We start from the raw sequence: 25,269 nt of genomic DNA on the forward strand, positions 1-25,269 counted from the left end.
GCTTAAAAGTTATAAAAGTCTTTGTCAAGCTACTACCAACAAAACAAAATAAAAAGTTTGTTCAAAAACGATGTGCAGTTTCTAAGAAAAGGGTACATAAAGTTTGAAAATTGTGTTTTTACAGGAGTGGCCTTTTATTCCGTCGAGGTTTTTCCACGCCGCCCAGGAATGCTTTTGTGTATGATCGTTTTCCGGCCACTTCCCGTAGTCGGATCATTAGTATCAAAATAAGCGGAAAAGAATGCAGATCCTAAATCTGAAATAAAAAAAATTATGATTTTTTTCCTAATTTTTGTCGTTTATGTCCCCTTAAGTGGTACGTTCTGCACCCCTTCACCCCAACTCAGCAGCAAGTGAGTTCTTGTCATCATTAAACTAGAGAATCTGCCGACCGACATTTGAAAAGAGCGAATAGGCCAAATGTCGAACAGAACGAGTGAGAGTTCATTTTCTGATGCTACTCCAGCAAAAAATAATTCTCGCTCGGTCTGTTTGACGTTTGGCTTATTCGCCCTTTTCTAATGTTGATCGACATCTAAAATGGAGAGATTGGCCAAATCACTCAATAGCTCGCATCATTAAACACCACCGATACTCATTGAAGATGTGAAATGAGTGTCGCTGGTTTATTGATGACAAATACTCTCGAGCTAGTGAGTTACTTTGGCGATTCTCTCCATTTCCGATTCCCTACTTTAGGGATTTGTTATTCCGCCTCGTTTATGTTACGATAATGTGCTTGGGCATGAATTTTATCAGGACATGAAAGGAATGTGACAAGAGTTACAACATGTGATCTTAAGCTAAAGTGCCAAAATTTAAAAGTACCCAACAACACCGAACAGCATGTGGTTTGGTGCTACTTTGGTGCGAGTGCCCGCAGATTGAGTTAGTTTCTTTTTCTTCGTCAAACAAAAGTTAAATCAGTTTACGTATTTTCAAACCGAGTTCTGTCTTATATTTCTTTTCTTTTGTTTATTTTTTGTTTGTTTTATATTTATTAAACTATCCACAACAAAGAACAATCATAGACCTATTTTTCTGTGAGTGTTTATATTTGGTAGTTTGTTTTGCTGTTGTTCACCAACACATCATCTATCTGATTTACTGCTTAGTACAATTCATACAGAGAGACAGAGTTCAGTGTTTTGTTATGTTTTGCTTTTTTTTGTAATTATTCCCTACCGTTATCGTTACAAAATCAGATTCTAGCGATGATCTTTTTCGTACTCTTCCTGTAGTCAGTTGTTTCAGGGCGCTTGCTGGTTGCATTCGTATTAATAGAATATGGAAGATACATATTTTAGTAATTAAAATATAAACTTTGATAAGTAGGTTTAACCCATTATCTGTAATAATTTAACAGTTTAGAAAAGTATCATTACTGAAAGACATAGGAAATATGTTTTTCAAATTGATGGAATCATATGAGAAGTTACATAAATTCATATGCACTCTGCTAACACAAATGCGGACCAGCATGTGACCTATAATGTGTAATATCAAATAAACTTAAGCAGATTTCGCACGTTGTTGTGACTTATTTTTGATTCGCAACAAGCCGGTGTCGTCTCTGTTTGCGTGTTTTTTTAAAGTTGCTATTTAGTAGCTAAAGTTATTCAATTTGATTTAGTAACAATTATATTGGTATCTGGTATCATTAGGATTGTTCACGGTGACTTTCGTGTGAGCATAAGACAAGATTTGTTTGCTTTTTGATTTTATGAAATTTTATCTATAAATAAATTATTTATTCTTTCATTCCATCGCCATTCTATAATTCTTTCATTTGTTTGTGGTTCATAATACATTTTACAAACGATTTTATACATACCTCACATCAAATCTCACATTTGCCGATGGTTTTTTGTTGTTTTCACACTTATGACGATTGCAGGTTAAATAAACAATAATCAGTCTTATCTTCGCATATTCATAGTGTATCGCTCTAACGAATAAAATTGTAATTCGGTCTTTACGCTTTGTTGTTTGTTCATGAGTTGCTCATTCCGTTTCACAGATAGTAGAGTATTCTACCTATTTGCTTGTCATTGGGGAGGCTTAAAACTTAACGACTAAACACAGTATGGTTGGACTAACACTGATAACTATTATCAGTGTTAAATCTTTCTTTTGCTTATTTTTTCGATTAGTTTCAAGGAAACTACTCCTAACATTCAACGTATCGATCTACTGTTTGTTCCATATTCAAATTGTATGGAAACGACTAGGGAGATCTATTCGCTAAGGATATGTGGATTCTGTTTTCTCACAGGGGGAAGGAACGACATTGCTGTTTCTATTGAACAATTTTGGTTTCGCCTTGACTTGTCTTGCAATACATACTCAGAGCCAAGTTCTGTTGCGTATCTTGTCTAACGTAACTCGACGTAGTTACTACACCAGTTTCACTTTTACCGGCAAGCTTAATTTGACAGGATACGACAGGAGATTGACAGCGTTACGGTAAATGTCGAGCATTGCATTTTCGAACAGTATGCTTGTATAATGTTCTGTTCCCGACTCTGACCTTGGCAAACCAGAGCGAACCTTCGATCTTACACGTGTGGTCCAAGAAATGAACTATTAGAAAATGTTTTCCATTTTTTTCCTTTCATCTTTCTCACTCTATAGCAGGAGTGAACGGTCATCATTTGCATAGACAAAATTAAACTATTTCTACGTGAACCAGTTGATTTCAAACATGAACAACGGTGAAACATGCATTGTGATATTCATACAAAAGAGTTTCGTTTTAGTTTTGCTTAGAACACCGTTGCCTGTTTGCATTGGAGCTACCATTGGAGCTTGCTAGCAATCGAGAAGGACGAAGGAGGGCTAGTTGTTTTTACCGTAGAGCTTCGCCCTAGTTTGCACTGAAGCGATTGTGTAGAGGGACGTGTGTGGTTTCTTGAAAATCTAACGGCACTATTTACAGGTTGGTTTCGGATTAAACCTGGATAGATCTTTGGTGCTGATATTAAGATGCTGCAGCAATTCAGTTTGCTTTGGTTGAAGAGATTCCTACCTATTTGCTTTACGCGTACGTATATCTAGTTTCGGATACTTTGCGCTCTGTTTCTCACTTTGATTAGTTTCTTATTCACAACTTGACTAGCTCAATAAATAGATTGCTTTTGTGTTCTGATTTTGCTTACATCTTTCAGGAATTGTGAATAGTTTTCTGATTACGTATTTTGATGTTTGGTGCTTTCTAAAAATATCGGTGCTATTTAGGAGTTTTGGCTGAGGTTGTCGGCTGGTCAGGTGACGAATTGACAATTGACAATTGATAATTTGTATTGAATAATTTGTGATTCTGGTTCAAAGTTGTTGGAAACTCAGAAATAACAAAATATAATAAATATTAAGAGTCCTATTTTTACTCGTTTAGCAAGCATTAATCAAAAACAGTTGTCCTCAATAATGTTTTAAGATTGTCTACCGCCTAATTAATTATTCAAATAAAAGCTTTGTGTCATGAAGAATTTATGTGGCTGGTAAAATTTGAATCTTTTTTGCATTGAGCGTAAAAATACAGAAATGGTACTTACATTCCTGGGTAACAAGTCGTTTTGACCATTGATGCGGATATAGAGTTTCACGAAATTTCATGTTTTCTATTTAATTACGCCCGATCTAGTGGGAAATACTCTATGCGAGCCTCCGGGGAGAGCATTAGGTCCCATTTTATTTAATACGTACTGGAAAGGGTAAAACCAGTGCTTAGAAATCTCATATTCAATTTATGCCATACGCCTGAATTGATACAGTATACTGTTCATTCTTCGCAGTTTCTAGTGTAGATGAAATGAACTCAGCATTGCCAACCTGAAACCAACGATTCGAGCGAATCACTTGCGTTCATGTTCGTGTTGTTCTCTACATTCATTCATTCTCGACAATAGTGAATGAAATCAAATGTGAATCATTCATTTATTTTGATCTGCCGACAACAGCAAACAAAATTACAATGAACATAAACATTACTCCGAAGTTTTACTTAATTTCCTTCAGTCAGGTTTCGGTTGATTTTAAAGAGCAGGCAGTTGAAAAAACTACTTTGAGATCTTAAACATCAGTCAAGAGCAAGAATACTGACTGACAGGTCAGTCGAACAATTATCCGGCACTGTAATTCACGGATGAGTTGTTTTGAAAGGTAGAATACTAAGAAAGAGAAACACTGTTAGCAGTTCAGTAGTCATGTCCATGAGCTGACAGATAAAAGAATACTACCAGCGGTTAACCTGTATGCGCTGAATGCGTTTTATATCCGCCTTCATGCAGGCCTGTCAATATTTTCGAGCACTGGTGAAAACCTTTTTCGTCTTCCATTTTTTTCATTATTGCCAAGAGCTGCTCCTCTAATGATTTCTACTAAGTAACAACACTGATAGATACACTAAATATACACTAAAAAAGATATACACTAAAAAAATCTGTACCTGTCTTTATTACTTTGTTTATGACAAAAATCTGTCATAAATCTGTACATGGTACATGGTGGTAACACCGTGGCGATTTCATCCAATTAATAATTCTTCGTATCAGACATTTCCTCCCTTTCCGTAAAAAGAGTTTACGTCATAACCGCGTATAGAGTCATATACAATAAAAAAGGAAAAAAGAATAATACCCAAAATACAAAAATGGCGACTTGACGGAAGGTGAGTATTATCGACCGACAATTATTCTCAACGTAGTCTAAAGACACTGCGTTAACATACAAGTAATTCACGTTGAACCGACGCCAGTGTTGACACGAGGTCCTTAAATATTAGAGCTTTTGCGCTTGATTGGTTGAAAACGATAAAAAAATCAGAATTACACATATTTATTTATTTACTATTTGATGGGGCTTTCAACCGTTGGTTGATTCGCCCCAAACACACTTTTAATACCTTGAAACAGTGGACCCCTCGTTCGCCAAAAAAAAAGTGAACGCCTAGCACACTTAAATTAATGAATGTTACTTGTAGTATTTTTTCTCAGCTTTTCAATGGTGTAATTCAATTCGGTTATTGCGCTCATGACGAAAAAGGCAATTTTATGATAAAATCCAATATGGCGGCCAAATCCAAGTTGTTAATATTAATGTACACCTAATTTGATAAACGCATTTCATGGCACCTTGATCTGAGCTTTCAAATGGTGATCTTTTTCTCAGTTTTCAAACGATGGTCTTTAAATGGAATTTTTTTGGGCGCTTATGGCGAAAACCGCGATTATCTGATAAAATCCAATATGGTGACCAAATTCAAGATGTCTTACAAAAGTTGCTACATTTGAAAGCTTTCCCCAGGGAAATTGGAACGTGGATAGCGTCCCACAGGTGGATCGGGAGATGAGAATCCACGATTTGACGGTGTTCCAAGTGGTAAGCGTCCCACAAGAGACCAAGTCATCCCAGCGACGGTCAAGCGTTGGCCGAAGCTTTCAATTCATGATGCGGCAAAGAAGGCGTATGTTTCCATTTGTTTTATCCAAAAAATAAATAAACGTGACGGTCTCCACGTCTTTAAGCTCTGGAAGGTACCGAACCGTAACGACAAACAAAATTTTCTTACTTTACTTTTTCGGCGACAATCTAGGCCGAATTTAGGAGTCGTCTTCACGCTTCTCGGTTTTGGGCCTCCAGTCGCCTTTAACACTCGCTGTTCTAGTATCCTCGTCAACAGCGCTCATCCAACGGGTACGGGGTGTACCCGAAGCGAAGTCGACGGGCTCTGTCGGGTTCTCTACTGAATATTGTTTTTGCTGGTCTGTCATCCGTCAGCCTCGTTAAGTTGACCTGTCGTGTTTTATTCGTTTTACAACATCCGCATCTTTGTATACAGCGCAAACTTGATGGTTCATGCGTCTGCGCTTCACTCAATCTTCTAATATGCCGTCAAGAATTGATCGCAGGACCCTACAGTAAAAAACATCAAGTGCACGTCGGTCACAGAACAGAAGTGGAAGTCCGAACGATTCGGCGATCAAAACTGGTAACAGAGTCTTTTTTGTTTTTATTTTTCTTTGGGAAGGTTTTCGCATAGATTTGCTTCTAACAGCAATATAAGCAGAACGCTCGCTGCCAATCGCATAGCAGCTTTCACATGCTTTCGTGTGCATTCGTATGCGTTCGTGTGTTTTCGTGGAAAAAAGTGACTCGCTACCGCCAGGTTCGCTAGTATCTGTAGAAAGTAATATGTACGTGTTTGGATTTCTACTTCCACTTCTGTTCTGTGCGTCGGTGATTCTCTTTCAATATCCACGCTTCGTGTCCCTTGCTCCTGGAGAATTAGCATCTTATAGAATCGGAGTTTCGTGCGGAGTTGCAGGCAACTGGCTTTGTAATGCATAGAAGGTCCTGTTGGCAGCTGCCGCACCGTGCGATGAAACCCAAATCTAGGTGGACAAAAGTCATTACGCTAAAACCGTTAGTTCTAGGTATATAGTATCTTCGGAGAAAATTCGTTATTTCAGCTTCCGCAGTTTTTTCATGTATATGGCATTAGGATGGCCATAACAATAAGCGAGTTCAAAACATAAACTTTTTTATGGCTTAAGTTAGCTGAATAAAATGTTCAGCAAAGTTAAATACATTAAATTTTAAATTACTTTGCTAAAGAAATGAAAGTCCTATCTCTTACGGTCGATAGGATGGAGTAATTCAAACTTTTTTGGACAGGGTGGACCGAAAAAATTCGTTTTTTCTTAATATCTCCTTTCGTGTTTATTTCTCACAAATTTTGTCTTCTGAGCACTTTCACATCCAATGAACACGCACATTTTGTTTGAAAGAATGAAGTTGCTATCTCCTTCGGTTCTGGTGCTATAGGCATTTTTTCTAAAAAAATATGCATTTTTCAAATGACAATTACGTAAACACTGCCCAAAAGCAGCAAATTAAATTTTGTATAGATGTTTAGCAATATATTGGCCACCGAAATTGATTGAGATTGCATCGGTCCAGGTTGACCCTTTTTTGCTAGACCGTATTGAATAATTAAGGAAAATTCTTACCAATATTACAATTTTTACGTTAACAGAATGAATTAAAAAGGCGAAAATAAGTCTAAATGTTTGTATTTATCTTAATTAAAGATACTATATTCCTAGGACCAACGGCTTTAGCGTAATGACTTTTGTCCGCCTAAATTTGGGTTTCATTCCACGGTGCGCCGCTATGTGCCCTTTTATTTCACGGCTCACATCATTGTCTCATGTCAATAATTCAACAAATTCGCCGACCACTTCAAAAGTATCTCCATTTATCACCACCGCCGTTCCAACACCCGAAGGGCTACCACACTCTCTACCAGCCGCCAAATACTACGTTTTGGCAGAGTTTACGACAAGCCCTATCTTCGCAGTTTCCTTCTTAAGATGCGTGTACTGCTCCACAGCTCTACGATTAACACCGATGATATCGATGTCCTCCACGAATCCTAAAAGCATATGAGATTTCGTGATGGTAGTACCACTTCTTTGCATGCCTGCCCTTTTAATATCACCTTCTAATGCAATAGTGAATAGCAAATTCGATAGCCCACCACCTTGCTTCAAATCATCTAACGTCACAAACGAGTTCACTGTCTCGCTCGCCATTCTAACACTTGATTTTGATCCATCAAGGGTAGCACGTGTCAGCATAGTCAGTTTTGTTGGAAAACCATGTTCAGGCATAAACCGCCATAGCTCATTTCGTTCAACTGAATCATACTCCGCCTTGAAGTTTATAAATTGGGTAGTTCCAGCAAAAGTGTCGCGAATCATGACACAGAGAACCAAATTAAATAAAAACTGATATTAACATTCACAGCGCGTTTAAAAATTTATAAAAAAAGATACCGTCAACAGGGGTTACTTGCAACAATTCTCAACCTTGAGTGCAAGCAAAAACTTATCTGCAGCACATTTGAAGACATTTAATTAATACGATATTATTTGGTCTAGGATAGAATAATTTCACATATTGAGAAAAAATATGCAATCAATATTGGCTGTTGTAGACATTTTAACTAGTATTGCTAGTAACCCCTTCAACGGGATAACTTAGAACAAGCAATATGTTTTGGAAATTGAACGAATTTAAAGATTTGTGTGAGTCTCTTTTGACTTTAATATGCAAATGTTATTTCGACTTGCGATTGTTAATGCTTTTGTTATGAATATACGTATATATGCCCTATGTCACGTTGGTGAAAATAATTTATGAGCCCCGTAACGGAATTAAATTAGGAATTTAAGTTTTTATGTTCAATTCGAAATCATTTTTTTTGAAAATCTGAGAAAAATGAAGAAGCATCACTGCAAGAGGGATCCGGACAAAACTTTGGGAAATTGAAAGTAGGATCGGACTGAGCAATTATATCAAATTTGGTTGAAATCGGAGATGATTGATTACAACGGGTAAGATCACTTGAGAGGGGATGACCCTTATATAATCTTGTGCACTATGGTCATAAGGTTTAGGTGTGTACATAATTTTGTCACTAAACCAATGCATTTGGAGCTGTTAAAATTTGAATTTCCTTCTGTTGGCAATCACCGATTAGACAAGAAAACGTAACCATATTACCTTTGAAAAAGGCCAAAACCAAGGGCCGAAACGTCAGGCAGTATAAAAAAGCCGTTTTCAATACAAAACTGACTGGAAAGCCGAAAATCTGCAATACTATAAAATAAGGTTTTGTAAAAAACCCACGATGAAACATTTTAGGTCCTTTGTTAAATTCATTGTTTTGGCCAATACTAACATTCTATTCTCATAGTCACCTCACCTAAATTTTTTGGGTGAGAGCACAGTTTGCGATTCTCAGAGTCACCTAGGTGACTCCGCTCACCTGGGTGACTATACAAATCAAATGGGGAGCTGTTAGGTGAGGTGAGGGTGACTGCCAGAATAGGGCACGTGAGAGTAGTGAGCTGAGTGAGGTGACTGTGAGAATAGAGCCCCCTGTGAAGTGAAATCTGAGGTACATGAACGTTCAATAATAAGTGCTTTCAGACATAGCGCGGGGCCTCGGAAATAAATAACCGTAACACGAAGATACAAATTATTGTAACAGTAAGATACAAAGTACAGTAAAAACAATAAAATTTGAGAGATTGTACCATAAAAATGATGGATTGTTAAGTGTATTAGCAATAACAAAAATCTATTTTTTCGCGAAAAAAATTTTCATTTACAGCAAAGTTATCGTCCTTTTATGGTAATTTTTTAAGCGGCAAAACCAAGGCAGTAAATTTGTGACGGAATGTGGAATTTTTCCATAAAATAAGAAACAAAAATATGAATACAATTTGAATTTGAGACACTTTTACAATAAATTTACCATAAGTTTTAATGTCCACAGTAAAACTGTTGTAGGCGCTTTGTTTCTAGTACAAAATGTAATGTAATTTTTTTTCGGGGTAGCAACTGCAGCAGAAAAATCCGCTGAAGTACTCTTGCCGGAAGTGGTGCTTACTATGGAGTTTATAAGATGTTATGGTTTGGAAAGCTTAACCTCCGTACTAAGTGTATCATATACCAAACACTAATTAGGCAGGTAGTTCTTTATGGGCATGAGACGTGACGAAGAAGAAATCGTAGAGGGCATCACAAATTTGCAAGTCAGTAAAGGCCCAGACACAATGCATACGGATTTTACTACGTTGCGGCAATTTGACAGTTTTTCCATGGGTTTTCTGTCAAATATCCGCAACGTAGTAAAATCCGTATGCATTGTGTTTGGGCCTTAAGTAAGTAAGCAAGCATGTAAGACAAGACAGAACATTTCAATAATCTGAGGTAAACCAATTGAAGTCCCGTTCAGGAATAATATTGGTTACAATAGAATACGAACTTCAGTTGACCTGCCAAATAGGATCATAGTTACTTTAAATTCAAATTGTAAAATAAGCATGTGGACAGTAAGTCCCGAGGTGCGTTAAAGAAATGAGACGCTTAGCAACGGGCGACTAGGCGTGTGTTTAACAGGGCCAAAATCACGTCTAATTGAGTCATCTTAAATACAACGCTGAGCTATTCAAGGTTAAAAGAAAAATCAGAGCCAAGTTTTGTGAGAGCATTAAAACTCTCGAACAAAAGGAGCTCAGTTCCTTTGAGTCGATGAATTAATTATATTTTACATTTATATATCACCTAATGATTGATCAAATTATTAGTGCTACTTATGAGTAACGATTTTATCAATCAATTAGTATAATATTCGAGCATTAATCGGCAGAATATGCTAAAATGACTCATAATTGCGTGTGACCCATGATTGTGGACTGACTGTATAAGTGTATCGTTCTGTATTTTCTGATCCAGTTTTTCTTCCATCTATTCCTAAAACTGACCCACTTTTGATGTTTTATTGCTAAGTTAATAACAATAACTTTGATAATGATAAATCTAGATCAAAAAGATGATGAATAGGTATAGTGAATTGAAAAAGGTACTGTTCTTAATACTCGACAAATGATGAAATAAAATGTGAACATTTCATTGGAAAGTTAAACGTTGAGCAAAACTTATTCAGATTGGTTCTACCATTATTGCTAGGGGAATTGTGTATAACGTGCCCCCCCTGGCCACCCGAGCAAGGATTGACAACAAAAGTATATCAAAATTATTACATATTCTGCTGTTGATATCAACTAGAAAACATGTTTTGTTACCAACTCAAAATGGCACTTATGATGTATCAGACTGTGCTATCATTTTGCTCATTTCATTTTTATTGAAAGAAAATGTGTTGGCAGATTCTATATATGATGTAAATAAACCTTCAATATTTAAATTAATCTATTTTCACTTCTATTTTTTTCTTGTAAAATGGTTGGTTCAAATTAGATAATGATAGCAAAATGATGATGATATGATAGTAAAATGATAACTAATTCTGCTTTCCTATTAATATTGTGTAACAGCAAGATTAGTATTCCGTTTGATATTTTTGATAGCAAAAGTAGTATTCAATTTAATTTCACGGAGTGGAATTTTTGCAAGCAATTTTGATATTTTAACCGCTAAGTCGACCAAAATGAAATCACACCGAGTATTCAAAATCCGTTAGATCAAGATATCAAATTTTGTTTTCAATTTGCTTTAAAACCCTGCTCGGGCAATGTGCCCTCCCTTCGTTTTTCCCTAAACAAGCTAAATTAAAATGAAAAACCACCCAGAAACCATAGTATTTGATGGAACTAGCCTACTATGCAAGTATGACAGTTGCCAGATGCTGTAAAAACAAAACAAAAATAAATTTGTTTTTGAGCAGCTTCCGATGTAACTTTTGGTGTCGTTTCCATAAGCTATTTTCTTGTCAAAATCTGTAAATAACCGGTTGTTGCGATTCGATTGCGTGAAGTAAACTTTAAAAAGACATCCCTGCCAAAAATTGCGGTATGAAACGCTTGATTTGCTTTAGCATTAAATATTTTTCCAAATAAGTAAAAGCAAGCCAATATGTCCCACTTGCGGTGGTGCAATTTGCCCCCCTTGCAAATATGGCTATAAACATAGGTAAATAGATCTAAGTTGAAGTCAATTGCCATTATTTAATTCAATTAGTATTGTAGAGTAACCGTGGTGGGAATAATTGATTACCAACGTCCAAATTCTAGGTTATTCAACTACGCGGTGCAAAATGCCACAGCTGAAATACTCAAATTACCGCATTGGGCACATTATACTGCAGGTGGGGCATTTTACACCGCAGAGACGAGACACACAACATTTAGGTGCTTTTATTAAATAATTCCTAGCATATCTATTTTACAATACTAAATGAAATAAACAATTGCAATAGGTCTTCAGCTCAAATACCAACATATACTCGTAGCTGTAACGTTAATTTGGGGAAGCATAATAGAGATATATCCATTTATTCTTAGGGGGACACATTATACACAATTCCCCTATATGCGAAACGAGAAACAAATTCGGGAAACGGCTTCCTGCCGCTGGTGAACCTAAAACGTTTATGACGTTTATCTTGTGATGGGGAAAATAAATTTTATGGTGCATCGCTGATGAATAACATCAAAAATTTGCGCAGTTTAAATATTTGCGCAGTAGTTACAATTAATGGTACACGGTGGGATAGAATAGCTTTGATAAAAAAGCACTCATATCTTTTCAACAGTTGTCTGTATAACTTTACCGTTTAGGGAAAATTTTCAGACATAATCGTTTTGATACTTATTCAAACTAGTCTGTTAGGTTTACTTCATACAAAAAATCATATAAAACACTAAAGCTAAAGCATTTCCGAAGTTTTCGTTCACGTTCGTTCAGACTGACCCACTGTGTTGTATAATTTTGATCCCAACCTCATAGCTTCTGCTAACCTGCATCGCACCTTCTCTACGAATATGGCATTTATTGGCTGTGCACAGCATATTTCATATAAATTAATATGCAACTGAATCGTTAAGTGGATGCGATTATCGCTTGTACTTAATATGCCGGAAGAATTAAATATTTGAACTCCCATCAATTTTGAATATTTAGCAATTGAATAATAATAATTATAGTCAAATGTGCTGGACATTTTAATTATTGGGCGTTTGAAATTTTTAAATGTGACACCGTTTCCATTTCGTTTTACCTCTTTCCCAGACTATAACTTAGTTTATTGAAAAAGTGATATTTTGAAACATGTAAAACAATTATTCCTGTGAATTGCCACAGTTCTGTTCACTTTCCATCAAAAGGCACAATAATAATTTAATGGAGTGCAATTTGAACATTTTGATGTTAATAAACTTATTTTTAATTGGCAGTTTTACTATTCTTGTAGTAAAAATCAAGGAATAGAATCCCATATTTAATTGTAACCTTTCAACAAAATCCGAATATCGTACCTGTATTGTTTTGTAGCAGTTATTGTAATGAACCAGCGACCAGCCTTCACAACCTCTGTCCAAAAAGCCAACAACATTATCACCTGTCTGGGAACCGACACCCTACATGGAGAGCTACACTGCCAAGACCAGTCTGTGTACTACTCGCAACCCTTCACCGAACGAAACGCAATACCCTCGACTACACCCGGTGCTACCGGTAGCTACGCTTCCCGTGATTACACCTGGGTGTTGTTGATATTGTTCTAGTAAGGTCAGATAGCCGATACCTGCTCCAGATCGGCGGATGACCGACCCGAGTTCATCACCACATTTTTCGCCGCATAGTCCGTCACGTACCGGTCGCTGTGCCGCGGGTAGATGTTGCCCATCTCTTGGCCGCAACACCAAGCGCTCCGTGTCGTCAGAATACGCTTGAAGGCCGCCCGGAACTCGGTGTTGAAGATGGAGTAAATGATCGGATTGAACGCCGAGTTGGAGTATCCGAGCCAGGACAGCACCTTGAACGTCTGTGGGCCGATGCAAGTTTTGCAAAAAGCGGCAATTATGTTCACACAGAAGAATGGCACCCAGCACACCAGGAAGACGCCCATAATGACACCGACCGTAATGGCCGCTTTGTGATCGGACACGTGGTACGGCGAAGATGCGTGCGCCGCCAGCTGGCGCAGTTTCAGCTTGTTCTTGTTCGGCTTCGGTCGCCGTATGCTGCGATACCGCTTTTCACTGATCTCCCCCGGTCGGGTCACTGCCCGTATCGATTTCACGTGCTTCTGGGCATAGCAGTATAGCCTGAAAGAACGAGAAAAGGAAAATTTGTTAGTAATATTCATTTATGTTTGCAATCAAATCAAAAATATATCACAGTCTTGTACCAAAGCACACAACACAGTCATTGTCATGATTTCCGAATATTTTTTTATTTGCAAGCTGAGATTGAATCATGTCGTGATGATTAGGTGTCCCCATAATGGAAAGCATGTTCCCTAAAATAAAAATTCTCATCATTCAGCTGTTATTGTCAAGTTTGACAAAAGTCCCATTATGGCATTTTTCGTCGGCGCCAGGCCGGGTGTTATGAATGTGTCAAAATTTTGTTGTACAAAAGGCTGCACTCGCACCACTGCTGCCAACCATCATCATCATCCTTTTTGGTCGAAATAGAAATCGAAACCCATCCGTGACGGGAATTGCAAATGTGAGATTTATGTGCACCGTGGCTTTGGGCTAAATCCGCGGCTCGTTCGAAGAAGGCTGCTGGTATTACTCCTCGACAGTGGACGTTTTCTGAATTCTTCGAAGGATCCTTTTCAATTAGGGTATGCTTGTGGAAATGACAAGTGCTGGTGATGTGACGGCCACGGGGATGACATGACGACGGCGGAGGAAGAACTGATAACTTAATAGAAATTTTCACTAGCCTTAGGCTTTCTCAGGTTTGCAGCATAGGGCGGTGCATTTCCAATTTCGTGGTTTCACGCACCTTGAAGAGTATCTAGTTTGGAAATGATTCTTTGGATGCGCTGCGGGATTTGAATAAAATCAATTTCAATGCATCTTTTTCCGATGAAGCAGTATCAAAAAAAGACCAGACAATCTGTTGAATGATGTTTTCAATAGAGAGTGGCATACAGTGCTGAAAATAGATATATGACCGGACGTTCGAATATTTTTATTATAAGCCTCCTGTGCACTGAACATTTTCACTCAACATGAACAACATGTTCAATAGCAAAACATGGGATGCAAAAAGAATTCTAAATGGTGAATTCGAAATGGTTCACTTCGAAGCACTGAAAATCGAAACGCAAATAACTCGTGTTGCATATATGTTTGATATTTACAATACCTGAAATGAACCCGGTTCTGATAGATTTTACGATGATAAGCTGATCAAAGTCGTAATAATCTTCTTTCTAGGGAATGTGTCCAGAGGCGCTACTGGCTGCTTTTGATTAACGAAAAGTACTTTAACATCAATATCAAGCATTAAATACGCCTCAGCTTTCAGTTTCATTTCTTAAGTAATTCTATGTTATTTTATTTTTTTTTGTTCAAATATAGGTATTTGTACATCAGTCTTTACCAATCGTTATGCAGCAATCTTTAACATTTTTGTTGAAAGTGTTGTATTGAATGGTTTTTTCAGTCATATAACAATGGTAATGCTGATAATGCTGATAGAAAGCTGATAATTTTATATTTAACCTAACATCAAATACATCAACATCAACCGTATTTCCGAATACGCTTATCGTAAACCCTATCAGAAATGTAAAATATAATTTAAAAAATATACTAAATCACACTAAAAGGATATCACTAGCTTTTTTACGTTTGGACTATTCACTAATCAAATAAATGAGTGTTCTTCCTCTGTTTGTTATTAGAGCTGTTGTCCGCCGTCATCAGCGATTCCAAATACATGAACTCATCTACCACTTTTAGTTCGTCGTCGTCAACGGTTACCGTCCGTGGGAGCACGCGTTTGGTTCCTTTGAGCCTCTACTTTTCATGTATTTGGTCTTCGACGCATTTATTTTTAGTCCAATCTCCACTTTCAGTATGGCGTACGCCGTCGCAAAGTATCTGGCTGTGATATCAAAGTCATCTGCAAAGCCTGGGTGAAAATCGTGCCTATCGTTTCGATGCCCTTACTTACTTAGGTGGCTTGCCGTCCTAAGACAAAGTTTCTCCATGTAACTCGGTTGAGGGCTACCGCTCTCCAATTCCTCGGACACCGAGTACTCTCCGCCAGATCTCACTCCACCTGGTCTAACCATCTTGCTCGCTGCGCTCCAGGTCGACTTGTTCCTACCGGATATTAGGCGAATACCATCTTTGTAGGGTAGTTGTCCGGCATTCTTGCAACATGCCCTGCCCATCGTATCCGTCCAGCTTTAGTCACCTTCTGGCTACTGGGTTCGCCATAAAGCTGTGCGAGTTCATGGTTCATCCTCCGCCTCCATACTCCGTTCTCCTGTACGCCGCCGAAGATTGTTCTTAGCACTCGTCGTTCGAAAACTTCGAGCACTCGCAGGTCCTCCTCGAGCATTGTCCATGTTTCATGCCCGTAGAGAACAACCGGTCTAATAAGCGTCTTGTGCAGGGTGCACTTTGTACGGGGACTTAGTCTGCTCGACCGCAATTGCTTGTGGAGCCCATAGTAAGCACGACTTCCGCTGATAATATGCCTCTGAATCTCAATGCTGGTATCATTGTCCGCCGTTACCAGTGAGCCAAGGTAGACAAATTCATCGACTACCTCAAACTCATCGCCGTCGATCAGTATACTACTGCCCAAGCGGTGTCGTTCGGCATCGGTTCCGCTGGCTAGCATGTACTTTGTTTTAGACGTATTTATCTTTAACCCAATCTTTTCTGCTTCGCGCTTTAGTCTGGTGTACTGTTCAGCCACCGCCATAGATGTTCTGCCGATAATATCCATGTCATCGGCAAAGCAGACGAATTGACTAGATTTGACGGCGGAAAATGATTTGGGACAGCACTTTATAGGCGGCATTGAGAACGGTGATCGTTCGATAGTTCTCACAGTCCAACTTGTCGCCCTTTTTGTAGATCGGGCAGATAACCCCAACTTTCCACTCCTCCGGTAGCTGTTCCGTATCCCAAATTCTAACAATTAGTCGGTGCAGACAAGCGGCCAGCTTTTCTGGTCCCATTTTTAATAAGCTCCGCTCCGATGCCATCTTTTTCAGCTGACTAGTTGTTCTTTAGCTGCATGATGGCCTCCTTAACTTCGCTTATCGTTGGGGCTGGCACCTCTTCCCCGTTTGCAGCACCGTCGAAATCGCTTTCCCCGCCGCCATAGTTTTCCGCCTGGGCGCCATTCAGCTCTTCGTCGAAGTGCTGCCTCCACCTATCGGTCACCTCACGATCGTCCATCAGAATACTGCCAGTCTTATCCTACACATTTCGGCTCGCGGCACAAAGCCTTTGCGGGATCCGTTCAGTTTCTGGTAGAACTTCCGCGTTTCCTGAGAACGATACAGCCGCTCCAACTCTGCATATTCCTGCTCTTCCAGGTTGCGCTTGTTTTGATAGTGTTCCAACAGTCCTCGAGAGGGGCTTCGTCCAGCTCGTCCTTTTCCGGCATCGCAGCTTCGAGTGAATGCGCGTAGTTTGCGGCGACGTCTGGCTGCTTCAGCCGCGCGAGATCTAACCGAGGCTGGTGTCGGTACCGAACGTGTTGTTCACAACGGAGAGTCTTGGGCGTATCTTAACCATCACTAGGTAGTGGTCCGAGTCAACGTTAGCGCTTCGATAGGATCTGACGTCGATAATGTCTGAGAAGTGCCGACTGTCGATCAAAACGTGATCGATCTGTGATTCTGTCTGATTTGGTGACCTCCAGGTGTACTTGTGATGGATTTTGTGCTGGAAAAAGGTACTACGTACGGCCATATTCTTGGAGGCGGCAAAGTTGATAAGTCTTAGGCCCATTTCATTGGGCCGCTGGTGTGCACAGAACCTTCCAATCACCGGTTTGTATTCCTCCTCCTGGCCGACCTGAGCATTGAAATCCCCGATGACGATCTTGATATCATGTTTTGGGCAGCGGTCGTATTCACTCTCCAACTGCGCGTAGAATTCATCCTTGTCGTCATCGGTACTTCTGAGGTGAGGGCTGTGCACGTTGATGATGCTTATGTTGAAGAATCGGCCCGTGATTCTCAACCTGCACATTCGAGGATTGATTGGCCACCACCCAATCACCCGTTTCTGCATCTCGTCCATCACTAGGAAATCTGTACCCAGCTCGTGTGTGTTGCCGCAGCTCTGGTAGATGGTATGTACATCTCTGAACGTATGTACCGTTGAGCTCTTCCAGTACACCCCCTGTGGCCGGTTAAGGCCCTAACTCAGCGAGGTTAAGGCGCCGAACAAAGTCGCATTCGACTTTGCGCGACTCCGAATAGCCATTACGATGGGAGCGGGAACTCTTATCCCTACCTCCACGCGGTACCGGCCGGGACGCAACTGGGCCTAGGGTCAACCAAATACCAGTCTTTGGTTGCACCCTCAGTTGCGTGCTAACAGGGAAAGGGGGGCACTTTGTGCCTGAGGGTAGCGTGGCGTAGTGGTGTAAAGAGGCGAGCGGGGCTCAACTCCTATAAGCCAGCTGCGGGCGCCGTAGTGTTTGCGGTTAGCGTGGCGCAGTGGTGTAAAGAGGCGAGCGGAGCTCAATTCCTATAAGCCAGCTGCGGTCGTAGTAGCGTCCTGTTAGAGCTCAGGACTTTAAGCAAAAAAGCCAGGTCAGGAGTGCCATGGGCACATTAGGATCGGTTCCAGGAAGATCCTAATTACGGTGTACTGGACGGGCGGGAATAAACGTTTGGATTTGGCGCTACAGGGCTGACGGCTGTGCTATTCTACTACCTTATGTAAGGAAGGGTGATACCTTCCCGAAACGGCGAGTAGGCTAATGGTACAGCTGCCTTCCGTCCCGTTAAAACCGTGGCTGGTCTCTAGGTACGTTCAAAGCTCGTCACTCACGTCAAAGTGCGGTGGTGTAGGCTCAGATGATACATTCCTGACTAACGCCGATCGGATGCTGACATCCCTACCCCCATGAAGGGTAGGGGGGAGTGTCCCTAGCCATGGCCTCCCTGCTTGCATAGATCACCATGGGATCGTTAAGGCGACTACACAATTACGAGTGGAGATAGCGGCCTAGAGTTGGGACCCTTTCGAATGGACAAATTTTTAAGTTTCAAAGAGGGATCGAATACGGGTGCTACTAGTGGCAAAGATGATATCTTTGCCAAAAGTAGTAAGTTGGCTAGGTCACCAACAGCAAAGACAGGTAGCCCCCCGTTATCGGGGGCGCGACCCAAGAAGGGAAGCCCGCCGAAGTCGGGGGCACAGCCCATACAGGGAAGCCCCCCGAAAACGGGAGCGATACCGAAGAGGAAGTTGACACCACCTAGGACTAACACCCCAGTTAGAACGCCGGTGGCCATCGCTGCCAGCTCAGCCAAGAAGGCGAGCGACAGCGGTAGGCAAATGTCAACGGAGGGCATGGTGCACCCTCCTGAGGGCGAAGTCGGGCTTCCTCCAGCCAGTAGCAAGCTGGAGGAAGCCAAAAAGTTGGTGGACGAGTTGTACTCGTTCATCAACTCTAGGTCAAATGTCCACCTCGACATTAAAAAGCTGGCGGTGAGCCTCCGCTCTACCGTCATAGCTGCTGAGGTGGAGAGGCAAGAGCTTCTGCAGCGATGCGAAATCGCCGAAGCTCAGGCCATAGCCGCTAAGGCTGTGGCCATGCCTAGTCAGGCGCGTACGCCGCTTGTCAAGCGCAAGGCGGCTACGCCCGACCATGGACCAACGCTGGTAGCCAAGAGGCAGCGTAAACCGCCTAAACCGCCGAGGCCGAAACCGAGCGAGGCTGCGGCTGCAAAGCCAAAGCCAAGGCGCGTCCATAAGGGCGACGCCTTAGTAGTGAAGCTGACAGGCAAGCTGTCGTATGCTGATCTACTGCGCAAGGTTCGTGTGGACCCCAAGTTGCAGGAGCTTGGGGCCAACGTTGTAAAGACCCGCCGAACCCAGGCAGGGGATATGCTTTTCGAACTTAGAAAGGACCCAACGGTCCAGAGTTCGAATTACCAGGAACTGGTTGAGCAGTCCCTGGGCGAAGCGGGCCAGGTCAAGGCGCTGTCGCAGCGTGTTCTGGTCGAGTGTAAAAACCTCGACGAGATTACGACGACAGTTGACCTGAGTGAGGCTATGCGGGATCAGCTTAAGGTTGATGTGGCACCCGCAGACATCCGCTTGCGGAAGGCATATGGAGATATGCAAACCGCGACCTTCAACGTGCCAGAGGCAATCGCCAACAAGATGTTGGCGTCTGGCAAAATTAAGGTAGGATGGTCAGTGTGTACACTGGTGTCGAAACGGCGTATCGAACGCTGTTTCAGGTGTATGGGCTTTGGCCATCGGGCGGCCAAGTGTAAGGCCCCCGATCGGTCCAAGCTGTGCAGGCGGTGCGGCGAAGATGGCCACTTCGCCAGGGGATGTAGCAAACCCCCCAGGTGCATGCTCTGCACAGTCGATGCGGGAAATAAGCATGCCACAGGTGGCCCACTGTGTGCGGCTTATAGGCGGGCATTGCAACGATAAAGGTGCAGGTTATACAGATTAACCTAAACCACTGTGAAACGGCACAGGAGTTGCTTTGGCAAACGGCAGCCGAGACGGGGTGCGATATTGCCATTATCGCGGATCCCTACCGGGTCCCCCGTGGAGGCGCTAACTGGGTTATCGATAAGGGTCGGATGGCAGCGATCGCTGTGATGGGTAGATACCCGATCCAGGAGGTGGTGTCGTCCGACCAAGAGGGGTTCGTGATCGCGGTGGTCGATGGCGTCTGCATCTGTAGCTGCTACGCTCCACCTAGGTGGTCGCCGGAGCAGTTTGACCGGATGCTGGACGTGCTCACCGACGAACTCACGGGCCGCAAGCCCGTTGTCATTGGAGGAGACTTCAATGCTTGGGCTGTCGAATGGGGTAGCAGGTGCACTACTCCGAGGGGACAAAGCTTGTTGGAAGCTCTGTCCAAGCTAGATGTAAGTCTGGCTAACGTGGGATCCGTCAGTACCTTTTGTAGGGGGGTACAACAATCGATCATCGACATCACCTTCTGCAGCCCAACGTTGCTTGACAACATGGGATGGAGGGTGTCAGATGAGTACACGCATAGTGACCACCAAGCTATACGGTACACGATTGAACGACGGGCGCTACGGCCACGCGGGCGAAGTCGACAGGGAGGAGGTGGAAAGTGAAGGCCTTCGACAAAGACCTGTTCGTTGAAGCACTCAGTGCAGAGAGCACCCGCTCGAACCTGAGTGCTCGTGAGCTGACCAACGTCCTAGTACGGGCATGTGATACCACTATGCCTAGGACGGGGCAGCCAATGAACGGTCGTCGCTCGGTATACTGGTGGAGTGATACCATTGCCCAGCTCCGTTCCAGGTGCCACAGAGCGAGAAGGCTAGCGCAGAGGGCCCGGACCGATGCAGATGCTGAAGCTCGGGGAGTTGATCTTAGAGCGGCAAGGTCGGCGCTTAAGAAAGAGGTTAGGCGTAGCAAGAAATCCTGTTTCCAGGAGCTATGTCGCGATGCGGATTCAACCCCTGGGGTGGTGCATACCAGGTGGTAATGAAAAAGATGAAGGGTACATCTGCGCCGCAGGAAACCTGCCCCCAAAAGCTGAAAGTCATCGTGGAAGGGCTCTTTCCGCAACACGATCCAGTTTGGTGGCCTCCGACCCCGTACGGTCAATCGAATGATGTCCTCACTCCGGTCACGAATGAGGAACTCATCGTAATTGCCAGGGGTTTGAAATCGAAGAAAGCGCCCGGTCCTGACGGGATTCCGAACGAGGCACTCAAAGCGGCGATCCAAGCGTATCCCGATATGTTTAGAGAGACGCTTCAGAGTTGCCTAGAGGTATGCGAATTTCCAGACAAATGGAAAGTCCAAAGATTGGTACTGCTGCCAAAGCCGGGGAAACCGCCTGGTGATCCCTCGTCGTACAGGCCAATTTGCCTATTGGACACGCTAGGCAAATTGCTAGAGCGGGTAATCCTAAACAGGCTGACGCCTGTAGTGGAAAGTGATGTCGGACTGGCAAACACGCAGTTTGGCTTCCGTAAGGGGAAGTCCACTGTAGATGCCATAAAGTCCGTAGTGGAGAGGGCCGAGAAGCCTATGAAACGGAAAAGGCGAGGCGACAGGTATTGTGCTATAGTCACAATCGATGTCAAAAACGCCTTTAACAGCGCTAACTGGGGTGCAATTGCGTTAGCGCTGCATAGGATGAGGGTACCGGATCATCTATGCAGGTTGCTTAAGAGTTACTTCGAGAACCGGACGCTAGTGTACGACACGGCGGATGGGGCGAAGAGGTACAAAGTGACAGCGGGTGTTCCACAGGGTTCGATTCTCGGCCCCACGCTTTGGAATGCCATGTACGATGGGGTGCTGAGGCTTGAACTACCCACTGGGGTCGATATTACTGGCTTCGCCGATGATATCGTCCTTACGGTGGTAGGCGAGTTTCTAGAAGAGGTGGAAATGCTGGCATCAGACGCCATAAGCATAATAGAGGGTTGGATGGCGGGCGTCAATCTGCGATTGGCCCACCATAAGACGGAAGCTGTGATGGTCAGCAACCGAAAGTCGGCCATAGAGGCAAAAATAATCGTGGGGGGACAGGTGATTGTCTCCAAACGAAGTGTGAAGTACCTGGGTGTCATGACAGACAACAGGCTGAACTTCACCAGTCATGTGGATTATGCTTGTGGTAAAGCGTCAACGGCGGTCACTGCTCTGTCTAAGATCATGCCGAACGGCTACGGTCCTAGCAGCAGTAAGAGACGCCTGATGGCCAGCGTTGCCATGTCGGTGCTACGATACGGTGCACCGGCGTGGGCCCCGGCTTTGGAGAGTAAGCGCAATCAGGCATGCCTGAACAAGGTGTTCAGGCTGTTAGCATTGCGCGTTGCGTGCGGCTACCGTACCATATCGTTGGATGCGATTGGGGTTATTGCAGCCATGATTCCAATATGCATACTCCTAGGTGAGGATATCGAGTGCCATAGGCAGAGGAACGTCAGGGGCGCTAGGGACAGAGTTAGGCTGGACTCTATTAGGCGTTGGCAGGCGGAATGGGATCGCACCGACCATGGTAGGTGGACCCATAGGCTGATCCAGAACATATCGTCCTGGATCGGCAGAGGTCATGGTGAGGTAAACTTTTTCCTTACCCAGTTCCTGTCGGGTCATGGATGCTTTAAGAAGTATCTACATACGCGTGGGCGGGCAGATTCACCCTTTTGCCCCGTTTGCACGGTAGCCGAGGAAACGGCGGAGCATGTGATCTTTCACTGCCCGCGGTTTACGTCCACTCGGCAGGTGATGCTTGCGGTCGTTGGAGAAGACACCAACGCCGACAACATCGTGCAGAGAATGTGCGCTGAGCAGCGTGCATGGGGTGCCGTCGATAGGGCGGTAACCGCGGTGATAACGGAGTTGCAACGGCTAGAACGTTTGCAACGACAGGGCCGACATAGCTTGCTAGGGTCAGTAACGGGCTGATTGGGCAGCCCAGGCCCTAGGTGAAGGGTAGTGGCGGTATGAAATGGCAAGGGTGTTGTGTGGACCCACACACGCAACGGACAAGTCGGAGTGCTTCGGCACGTCCTCCCTCCTGAAGTAAAACCTAACGGTAGTTCCGGGAGGGGTTCAGGAACGGGCAGCAGGAGAGTTTTTAGTAGGTAGGCGCATGTTGGCACCATGTGAATCCTATTCGGCACCGCGAAGGTGCTGTCTATGAAGATTTTCTCCCTGCATAAACAATACAAAAAAAAAAGTACACCCCCTGCAGCGCTACGACGTCGAATTTGCGGCTCTTCAATACGTCGGAGAGCACTCGAGTGCTCCCTTGGAAGTTGAGAGATCGGCAGTTCCACGTCCCGAGTTTCCAATCCATAGTCCTTTTTCGTCACGTGGGTCTATTCCGATTGTTCCAGTAAGAATTTATTTGTTCTTCGTTCCGTGCTTTAGTATTTTTGGTGGTGACGGCTTGCAAAGCCTGCTACACCAACCCCTGCTTCACCGGAGGGCCAACGTAGCTCGAAAGATCCCTCCTTTCCTGTCAGCATACGATCTTGGCCTCCATCGGGGTTGGTTACCCGATCTCCACCAAAGTTGCTCGTATCCCGGCTGGTACCACAAGGAGGTAGGAATAGGAGTTGCTGAATAAGAGTCTATGAACCACTGTAGCGTCTATTTTATGCCTACACGTGCACAAGACACCGACGGTACGCATTATTCAGCCGTTTACCAGCCTCGTTTCGATGCCTGCTCGTCGGATCACCCTCTCAAGAGCTATGCTGAACAACACGCAGGAAAAGCCGTCACTTTGTCTCAACTCTCGCCGCGTCTTGATCCTGAAGGGATTCGAGAGCTTCCCCGATATGCGTATGAAACACATAATTCGAAATGTAGGTTTGATCTGTCGCGTCAGTTTATCTGGAAACCGTGTTCGTGTATTATGTGCCATAGCTGGTCTCGATCGTCTGTATCCTATGCTGCTTTGAAATAAGTAAACATGTGATGCGTGGGCACGTTGTACTCCCGACATTTCTGCAAGATCTGTCGGATGGTCAAAATCTACTCCGCAGTCGTGCAGGCGTTCATGTAACCCGCCCTACGATACTCTGTACTGCTGATGAAAGCTGGCGTAACAGGATTTGGGAGAGACCTTGTAGGTAGTGTTTATCAGCGTTATGTCGCGATAGTTGCAGCAGTCGTGCCGATCACCCTCTTTGTAGATGGGACAAACGACTTCCTCCATCCATTGTCCAGCAGTTACTCCTCCTCCCAAATCTCGGAAATCTCGGACCTAGTGTAGAGCCGTTGCCAGCGTTTCTCAGCCATGTTTATAAAGGTCTGCCGGTAGGCGGTTCTTAGCAGTGGCTTTGTTGGTCTTCAGCAACTCGATTTCTCGTTAAACTACTTAGAGATCACGTGCTGGGATATTACTATCTTTCATGGGCAATCCTAACTTAACATCTGTTCCGCCTCTTTCTGCAACTTTGCTATTGAGATGTTCATCGAAGAGCTTCCTCCTATCGACCATCTCGCGCTCGTTTGTGATTAGATGTTCTCCCTCGTCCCTACACGGGTCAGCTTTCGGTGTGTAGCCCTTATGAGTTTGCTGTTCCAATTCATCTTTTCCCTGTTCTAATGTTGTTATTGTTATTATTGTTATTTTCAAACTTTGTACTTCATACGAGGGAGTAAATGTGTAATTTACATGTTACTAGAAAAAAAACTTATGAGAGTCGTCGTTCTACGAAATCCGTTCATGAAAGTTGCTACATCTCAGAATAAGGAGTTCTTGCAATCGCAGTTATTGCAGGCAAATACTCGGAATATTAATATTTACCCCTCCAGTACACATTGGCGTAGCCAGGAAATTTTCCTCGAGGGGTCCTAGTGGGTACACTTTAAAAAAAATTTTATTATGTTCCTGTTACACAGGCTGAAACCGATAGCACAGGGTTTTGGAGGGATTATCTGGTGGGCTTCATGGGGGCCCGCACAACTGCGGATCAGATGTTTACCGTCCGACAGATCTTGCAGAAATATCGTGAGTATTACTTGCCCTCGCATGCCTTTTATGCCAAAAACATGTGTGTTGACAAACGACGTTTGATGAAGGACAGATCAGAAGTTCCGGAGCTATGGCGGAACATACATTCATATTCACGTTCCTCGTCCCCCTACATGTCGGTTCCTTTTCAGACAGCTCCCAGCTGTCACGTAGCTAATTATTCATCAGTTTGCTCAATGAAAATCGCTATAATGGAAACGAAACAAAGGTTTATTT

At 43.2% G+C, this 25,269-nt stretch overlaps 1 protein-coding gene across 1 annotated transcript in view; it reads right to left on the reverse strand.

The window, feature by feature from the left end:
- Positions 1-13,102: 13,102 nt before the first annotated feature.
- The window catches only part of LOC128745154 (dopamine receptor 1), a 102,215-nt gene continuing 90,048 nt past the window's right edge, over positions 13,103-25,269 (reverse strand). Inside the window, exon 4 of the mRNA XM_053842159.1 lies at positions 13,103-13,640. Within this exon, the coding sequence (XP_053698134.1) occupies positions 13,103-13,640 (538 nt within the window). The remainder of the gene's footprint in view (positions 13,641-25,269) is intronic.

Source organism: Sabethes cyaneus, chromosome 1, assembly GCF_943734655.1.
Source record: "Sabethes cyaneus chromosome 1, idSabCyanKW18_F2, whole genome shotgun sequence".
Lineage (NCBI taxonomy): Eukaryota > Metazoa > Arthropoda > Insecta > Diptera > Culicidae > Sabethes > Sabethes cyaneus.